This window comes from Leptopilina heterotoma, unplaced genomic scaffold (assembly GCF_015476425.1).
Source record: "Leptopilina heterotoma isolate Lh14 unplaced genomic scaffold, ASM1547642v1 Lhet_47, whole genome shotgun sequence".
NCBI lineage: Eukaryota > Metazoa > Arthropoda > Insecta > Hymenoptera > Figitidae > Leptopilina > Leptopilina heterotoma.
The window spans coordinates 3,181,812-3,190,971 of record NW_025111098.1 but is presented as its reverse complement, the minus strand read 5'-3'; the positions used below and the strand labels follow the sequence as shown (position 1 = coordinate 3,190,971).

General features: G+C 23.7%; 1 protein-coding gene across 4 annotated transcripts; it reads right to left on the bottom strand.

Moving 5' to 3' along the window:
* Window positions 1-248: 248 nt before the first annotated feature.
* Window positions 249-8,958, bottom strand: LOC122507471. Of its 4 annotated transcripts, XM_043620199.1 has the most exons (9): window positions 8,426-8,535; window positions 7,885-7,975; window positions 7,095-7,409; window positions 6,350-6,514; window positions 4,045-4,274; window positions 3,167-3,332; window positions 1,273-1,378; window positions 895-1,035; window positions 249-359 (listed from the first exon to the last, which is right to left on the bottom strand). In XM_043620199.1, the coding sequence occupies exons 3-8, from the start codon at window positions 7,321-7,323 to the stop codon at window positions 1,005-1,007; spliced, it is 927 nt and encodes a 308-aa protein (XP_043476134.1). In that variant the 5' UTR covers window positions 7,324-7,409; window positions 7,885-7,975; window positions 8,426-8,535; the 3' UTR covers window positions 249-359; window positions 895-1,004. The 4 variants fall into 4 exon arrangements, with proteins under 4 accessions (XP_043476134.1, XP_043476132.1, XP_043476131.1 ...); XM_043620197.1 differs by lacking the exon at window positions 7,885-7,975 and having other exon boundaries at window positions 4,045-4,271; window positions 8,426-8,958; XM_043620196.1 differs by lacking the exon at window positions 7,885-7,975 and having other exon boundaries at window positions 8,426-8,954.
* Between the last annotated feature and the right edge of the window lie 202 nt (window positions 8,959-9,160).

Here is a 9,160-nt window from a genome sequence, read left to right as displayed (position 1 = left end):
CACGTAAGATCGAGGTAAGCTTACACGTAAGATCGAGGTAAGCTTACACGTAAGAACGTGGTAAACTTACATGTAAGATCGTGGTAAGATTGCACGATACGATTTCTATTAGTCTAACGAATTTAAATTATATTATAATTTTAATTAAAAACTAATTCTAACAGTAACTATAAATTTTAGTAATACTACAGGCAAATTAAAAAAGGTAATATATTTAAGGTGAATTTTTACGATCGGAAAACATGTAATAGTTTTATTTGCAAATATTTTATTGCAAAAAAAATTTATATTTCGTGTACAATGGTAAAGAATAATAATAAGAATTCATCTTAGATTGGATGTCCACTTTTTGAACAGACCTGCAACAAACAATGACAAATAAATTACATATATCCGTAATTTGCTTATAGAAATTATGAAAAAATTACAATAGATAAATAAAATAACATTTCAATTGGAAAATTTTTGTTTTTAGACTGATATATAATACACTCCAAAGTCTGTTTAGCGGACTATCCGTGGGGAGTCGTCCGTTAAAGCGAACAATACTTTAACATTACCTTTAACGAATCAAAACATAGAAAACCGGCGTTGGAGTGTATTGCATACTACATGTGTACTTGGAACATTTAAATTAAATTAATTAATTAGTTAAAGAAAGACAAAATATAAGATTATTAAAGTTAATATTATAATTAATTTAATGTATATAATAAATATCTAATTAATTATAAAAGAAACATTTTTTTAACAGAATTGAAAAAAGTAACAAGTTCATAAATTATAATCCATATAAATTATGCTTTATACTTAAATACTTACAATGCTAAAAATATATTGCTAATTATATGTATAGTAAGTATTTGTTTATAGAAATTTAATATTTTCGCTCACCTGTAGTGGACGTAACTCATAGCCCCCTTTTCCTGGGAACTTGTTTACGAGCATTAGAAAGATATTCATACCCCTTTTTAAGGAAATTTTTTATGTAAAAATAATCATTTTCATAATTCCATTACATTTGGTACAGAAGCCCTAAAAATAGTAAGAAATTTTAGTAAGAAAAAATTATTAATAATTATTTTAATATTATTATTTTAATTATTTTTCTAATTATTTAGAATTTTTTTAGGCAGAATTTTTTTTTTATATAACATATTCCTATATAGGGGAAAATTGTATCAACCATTTTAAAAATTTTATAAATTAGAAGAACACAAAGCTTCTTTCCACAAGAAAGCAAAAAATTATTAAAAAAGTTAATTGGCTTACTCTTGTCTGCGACTCCTGAGAGTGCAATTTGATAGCCAATTGCTAAGAAAACCATCAATGGACTTGTTTGATTCATTCTTGCACTTTAATAAGTCCAGAGCAGCTTCTGTGTGAACAAAAATAATGAATAAACCTATATTTTTATGCATATACGTGGTTAACACATTTTTTTAAATTAAACACTTAATTAATAATACTATTTGAACGTTAAATCAGGGTTGCCACAGGTCAGGGAATTCAGTGAAAAGTCAGAGATTTTTATTAAAAGTACTGGAAAAAATTAAAATTTTAGAATTCATAAGAAAATTCTGAATTTTTGGTATCTTTTTTGTTTGCCTCATAAACTATAAAACTACCACGAATTCTAACACAAAACGTTTAAAATTTTTTTTCTATTTCTGACAGGAATACATTTTTCATACATTTTTTTTTTTCATACATTTCATACATTTTTTCATTATTTCAAAAGTTTATTATAATTCACAACAAGAATTAATTTATTTTCAAAAGTAATAAAATTCTTGACAAAATTCAATTATTTTTAATAATTTTAACGAATATCTCGTTAAGAATTCAATTATCTTTATAAATAGCAAAAATTAAGATTAAGAATTAAGACTAAGAATTAAGAAAATTTAAGAAATAAATAATTTTCATTGCAGAATTTCAAATATTTTTAATACAATTTTAAATAAATTCCTCGAAAATTGCAATTATTCTTAAAAATTGTATCAAAACTCGACGAAAGAATTCAATTTTAAGAAATATTTAATTATTCAATAAAATAATAAAATTTGTCGCAATAATTTAATTATTTTCATAACTAACTTTTTAATTTGTCGCAAAAAATAAATTATTTTTAATAAGTTTTAAGTAACTCTGCAAAAGAATTCAATTATTTTGATAAACAACAAAATTCTTCCTATAAAATCAATTATTTAAGGAATTTTAATAAAATTCTTTTCCAAAATTCAATTAGTTTTGATAAATTTTAAAATTCGTGGCAATAATTTTTTTTTTGTAAATAATAAAATACTTTGTAGAAATTAAATTATTTTCAAAAGTTTTTAAATATTCTCTTCAAGAATTAAATTATCTTTATAAATAGATAGCGAAATTCTTCTCAAGAATTAAATTATTGTCAAAAATTTTAATAACATTCTTGACAAAATTTCAGTTATTTAAACAAAATTTAATAAAATTTTTCGCATGAATTCAATTGAATAGTGAATTTCGAAAAGGTCTCAACTCGGATTTTTTTTTCAAATTTTACTTAATTTGTATTTTTTGCATTATTACATATTCATTGCCGTTTTCTTAAAAGAAAAAATTCATCTGAGGTACTTTTAGATTAGAAAAATGTTTTAAAGTGTCTTTTTTTTACTTTTAAACTAAGATTGCTTGTTTTTTAACCTAATGCTGAATTGCTTTTGAGCTAAAAAAAATTTATTAAAATTTATTATTTTTAACTTACTGTTTTTGAGGACAATTCTTTTATCATTTTCTCACAAAAAACAGCCCTCTTCGAAATTCACGATTTAATTATTTTCAAAAGTTGTTAATAAAATTCTTCGTAAAAATTAAATTTTAAAAAACATTCAATTATTGAAGAAATTAATTATTTTTGAATTTAAAAATGAAGTTAATGTTCTTTTTGAATAATTTTACAACTAAAAAAATTATATAAATGTATTCGAACATTTTTCTCAGTATCTAATTATTATTTTAAAGTAAATCAGAATATTCTTTAGGGTCAGGGAAAAAGTCAAAATTCTGTCATGAAACCTGGGAAAAACAAAGTTTAATTTTTTGTGGCAACCATGTAATAAAATGATCAGACTCCTTTGAAAATGCAGAGGGCAATTTTAGATAACATAGAGAATTTTTAACATACTGGAAATTAACTTGTAGAGATTTGTAAGGCTGAATTTGTGTTTCTCCTTGTTTTTTCCTGATAAACAATACTCCTTTCCCAGATTGAAAGTCATTACATTCTCCATCATTGCTGACACTGTTAAACTGGGTGTATTATATATTCCTACATTCTTCAGCGCACTGTACTGTAAAAAATATCAAAATTTAATAACTATAGTGTGAGTCAATATTAAGTATTGTTTGTGTTAATATGTGGACATTCACATGAAAAAAGTCTTATTTAATTTTGGCACTATTGGACTTATCTGTATGGGTGAATTGCTTGCAAAATTTAGAAAATTTTGAGTGGTCATAGAACTTGTTTGGTAAAAAAATTCAATAAATTACATAATTTCAAAGTTTGTAATTCCAAAATCCTCATTTCGAGAAAAACTGAATTAAAGATTGTGATACCAAATAATTGTGATATCTCTGGTTCTTCTGGTAAGTTATTCAAATAATAATTGTTTTCAGTCCTTAAAAATAAAAAATCAATAGGTTTTATATCCCCCCTCCCCCCTTCTCTATGGAAAATACGGAATATTTAAAAAAAATCGACAAAATGGACCCTTTTCTTCTTTGTAAAGCACCAATGAAATCAAACACTTTAATTAACAATAAATTAATGAAGACCGCATGATTTGACTTGTAAAAATATGTAGATTGATAATAAAAAATAAAAAAATTAAAGTTTTTCTCAAAAATTACTTAATTGCGATTATCTCGAAAACTAAAACCGATAAAATGGGCCCTTTTCATGTGGACGTTCACATATAAAAACCACCAATAAAATAATTATTATAGCGTTGTTGGTTGGTTGGTTCTAAAAAAACTTATAACAAATTAAAATATACTTACAACTATTTTGTACAATTCGGAGTCTAGTACAAGTTTAGGGTCAGTTCTGTCAAAATCCTCTTTACTTTTTAGAGGAAACATTTTTAACTCTTCCCCCTTATGCATAAATGAATAAGTCACATCGTTTACAATAGTATTGCTACCATTTGATTTTGCCATTCGACCAAGTAAATCTACAGACACTTCTATTTTTGTGACTTTTGTCAACATAACTTTCTGATATGCATCTACTGAAAATAATATAGTTGATTTAACCAAATAATATATTTTTAATAATGAACGATTAACATATTAAGCAAATCGCAACAACGAATGTTCAATCATGAAAAAAATACTTAAGCAATATATGATTATTACCGGTCTTGAATAACATTTAAATTTAAAAAATACTAATAAATAATTTTTGGAAAAATATGACTTCTATAATTTCAAAAAATAGGGTAACTGCTCCAGTCTCTTTGAAAAAAAAAATATATATATACATTTATTATTGAATTATACATAAGTATATTTTCTTGTAGTTGTTTATTACTTAAAATTATAATAAATTATTCTTGTTAAATCAAAAAATAAAAAAAAATTAATTTGCTTGTTTGAAACATAAGAAGTTTAAAGATTATGTATGGGTGCCAACGACTGGAAATTGGTGTCATTATATCATTATTAGATAATTTAAAAGTTTCAGTTTAATTTTATTCAAAATTTATCATTTTATCGTATTCTGCATTAAATTCTGAATACATATTTTACTATAAGTATTATATAATATTAGTTTTTATCTATTAAAATAATTCCTAAAGTCAAAATTTGGTTTTAAGGGTGCCAACGACTGGAGCAGTTACCCTATTAAGAATTCAGGGTTGCCACAAATATTTAATTTTATTTTTCCCTGACTTTTCCCTAATTTCCAGACAAAATTCTCACTTTTTCCCTGACCCTAAAAAATATTCTGATTCACTCTAAAAACTATTAAAAACTCAAAAAAATGTTCTATAACATTTATTTATGAATTTCATTAATTGTAAAATTATTCAAAAACATCAATAATTTCTTTTTTAAATAAATATAATTAAATCATTATTATTTTTCCGTAGGAATTAAAATTCTTCAATACATTCAAATTCAAACCTTTTTAAAATTCAACAATTTATAAGAATATTATTACAAAACATAAAGAAGGTGATTACTCCAAGTCTTCGACTCGGAGTGATCGCCTTCTTTATATTTTGTTATAATTTAAATTACCATGAAATTTTTCAAAAAGAATTTTATTATTTATCAAAATCCTAATAAAATCCTTCGCAAGAATTCAATTATTTTCAAAAAGTAGTAAATTTTCTCAACAAAAAAATTCTCATAAAGAATTTTATCAACAAATTTTTAAATAATTCAATTATTTTGACAAATTTTAATGAAATTTTTAAGAATAATTATATTTATCGAAGAATTTAATCAGAATATTGTATCAAAAATTAATTAAAATCCTGCGATGAGTTTCATTATTTATAAAAATAATTGAATTCATGCGACGAATTTTATAAAACTCTTTTTAATTAATTGAATTTCTGTGACGAATTTTATTATTTATGGAAATAATTGAATTATTTCAAAGAAATTTATTAAATATTTTATAAATTATTGAATTCCTGTGAAATTTTAACGAGAATTTTATTCAAGTTTTTAAAAATAATTGAATTTCGAAGAAGAATTGTACTATTTATAAAGATGATACTGAACTGACGTAACTTTTCAAAAATTCAATTTTTTTTTTATTATTTTTAACTAAATTTTTTTTATCAATTTAGTATTTATGAAAATTGTAAAAATGATTCATTAAATCACGTATGAGTCATAATTTTATGATAGTTTTTGTAAAATTAAGTTATTTAAAAAAAAATTATTGTCTGAAATAGAAAAAATTCAAGGTTTTGTATTAAAATTCGTGGTAATTTCATAGTTTACGAGACAAACAAAAAAAATATCAAATTTCAGAGTTTTTTCATGAATTTTTAAAATTCAATTTTTCCAGTACATTTGCTAAAAATCCCTGACTTTTCCCTGAATTCCCTGACCTGTGGCAACCCTGGACTCAATTACTATAAAAATGACAAGAAATATAAAAATACTTATAATTTATTTGCAAATGACTTCGCAAATTTTTTTTGTTAAATTATTTTCAATATAATTTTACGAAATTTTAGTTTCATAAAAAATGCATAATCATTTATCTAAAAAAATTAAATCATATTTAGGAAAGTAATTATCCTATGATCTATATTTAATTTAATAGTTATTATATACTTACAGTCAGCAAGATTAAGAACTGCATTTGAATGCGGTTTTGCATTTGACTGATTTCCTCCATTATTAGACGGCATACCATTGTCACCAGCTGAATCTTGCAATAAATTTGAATCTTGTGGTTCCTCTTTATCTAAGGAGTTTGAGTTTACCTCTTCAGGATTAGAGACTGTCAAATAAAAAATGAAATATTTTCAATTAAAACTCTAACAATTTAATTGTATTTAACGATAAATCTTTTACAATTAAAATATTGGTACAAAATTTTGTTAAAAATGTCTGATTTCAAATTTAAATTTGATGATTTTTTTTATCAAATTTTATAGAATTCAATTAGTTTCAAAATTTTCAATTAAAATTCTTTAAATTTTTATTTTTAATTATTTTAAACATTTTCAATTAAAAATTTCAAAAATTGAATTTTGTTTGAAAAATTATTCAAACATAGTTTTTAAAATTTCACTTTAGTTACAAGTCACTTTACAAAAATTAAAATAAGTTAGATTTTATATAAAAAAAAGTTATTTTCTTACAAAATATATATAAGAAAACTTGAAAAATTATACTTTTTTGAAAAAATAATTGGAAAAAATCAAAACAGTCATTCTGAGAATGTTTCATTAAAAATAAACAAAATTTTTTGTTCCTTTGTAAGGCCTAAAATAATTGTAAAAAACATATCTTTTAATTTCAAAAACTTCTGACCTTTAAAATGATTTATATAGTTAATATTTAAAATGGTATTTTACTTGGAGCTGTTAAGGCTTCCTCTATCTTCGCAGATGCCGAAGATGTATCCAAATCAATTTTTTCAACCGGTATAGTGGGATGAAATGTTAATTTAAATTTCTTGTTTCCCTCTGAAGAAGTTAAGGCCACAAATTTTTCTTTCTTTACAGCTTTTGAAGCTTCATATTCGGTGTCCGTATCACTGTTAGATGGATTTTTAATCGCACGTTGATGTCTTGATTTTTTCATTTTTTCACGATTTCTCTCGTCGTCTGTCTCGACATCGCTTAGGTTTATATAATACTCCACATTCTTTTCTGCCTCTTCTAACGTTTCTAAAAATTATTTTTTAACAATATTACTAGGGTTACAATTAAAGAAAAAGCGTATGTTCAGTTAAAAAATTTTAATTTACATTTATTTTTATTAAAAAAAATGAAAGGGAAAATTAAATAAATTAATTATTTTTCTAATTACATTTACCTACTTGTTAATAAAATTTTAATTTCTCTCCTTTTTCTAAATTGAACTGTAAAAAATTTTGATGAGGGTTTTTTGAATCAATTTATTAATTTAATTTAATAAAATTAAAGTTTCCTTGATTTTTAAAAAGTTTTAACGTACAAAAATTTCTAAACGAAAACATTTAAATTTTGAATAAAATAATCTGAAAATATTTTTAAAATTACTTTTTAAATACGTGTATTGAATGAACTTCTAAAATATTGTTGAATTGAATAATAAGTTAAAAAATATCCAAGAGAGAAAAATCTAACAATTATTTTATAATGCACTTTAAATACAGCTTGCCTCGAATCAGGGGAACTCTGTGCGCCCCAGAAAAGTGTCTAGGAGGTAGGAGAACACAGGGTTGAGTCGCGCAACATGACTGGAAAATGTGCTGCAACACGCTCTCTTTTTTCTCAGTGTATGCATTTTTTATAATATAAAAACCAGATTAAACCTTACTTTGTTGTATATTAAAAGAAGATAGATTTTCTTAAATGAACTTCATAAAACGAAACATTCTTACAATTGGAAAATTGTTTCTATTATATATTAAAATTACGTTGGTGAAGTTCACAACGTTTATAATCAACGATTTCATAAGAAAAATATTTTTTCAAGCAAATTTTTATTAATTTTTGTAGGTATAGAAAATATTTTGGTTAGTTTTTTGAATAATGATTTACAAAATAAATATTTATGAACAAAAAATTTTATTCTTTTTCGTAGGAAAATAATTTTTTTTTCAATCGTTGATCATAAACGTTGCGAACTTCACCGACGTTTAAAATTACTAACTTTATATATCTAAATTAAGATTATAATTTTTTAAAGCCATACATACCAAAGTAGCGATATGTTTTTTTGACAGGCCACATTTCACCTTCGTTTGTCCAATTTATATCTGGGATGGGATTATTTTTCAATATATCCTGAAGAAATTTCTTATTTTTTGTTGAGGGGAAGAAGCTTCTTGTCACATCTCCATTCGCGTCAAGTTCAGCCCAGTCAGTGCGAATTATTTCTACAGTATTATCATTAAATAATACGATAGCAAATTGATAATTTACTGCATCGACCGCCATGGTATATACACAAAAAATAACACTGAAATATTAACGAGAACACAAGAAATGAACAGTATCACAATGGAATGTGATGGAATGCTGCTTTTGCAAATGGCCAAACGCTGCTTTCATGCGATCATGCCTTTCATGTACTTGACATTCTGCGCAACTCTCTTGCGCATACTTTAAATTTTATTATTTTCTTGGAATTTTGATATAGTTCTATTAAGCTTAAATAATAAATTCTAATAATTACATTTTAATGCATGGAAAGTATATTTCTGAAATATATGCTGGTTTATCCACTTTTCTCTTAAAAAAATTAAAAAATCAAGAAAAAACATTGTTATTTATTATTGTTTATTTATTTATTATTATTTATTATTGTTATTTAGCGGAAATGATGTTATATTCATTTTGAATCAAATGACGTCGTTTCCCTTTTGTGAATAATAACGCTGTTTCAAATAATTTTTTAACTCTTTTTACATAGGCATTAATAAATGTTAAAT

Coding starts and splice junctions, on each gene's coding strand:
- LOC122507471 (XM_043620196.1), bottom strand. CDS start 8,666: ATGGCGGTCGATGCAGTAAATTATCAATTTGCTATCGTATTATTTAAT. Junction 7,410..8,425: donor AAAAACATATCGCTACTTTG/GTATGTATGGCT, acceptor AATAATTTTTAG/AAACGTTAGAAGAGGCAGAA. Junction 1,036..1,272: donor CTCAGGAGTCGCAGACAAGA/GTAAGCCAATTA, acceptor TACTATTTTTAG/GGCTTCTGTACCAAATGTAA.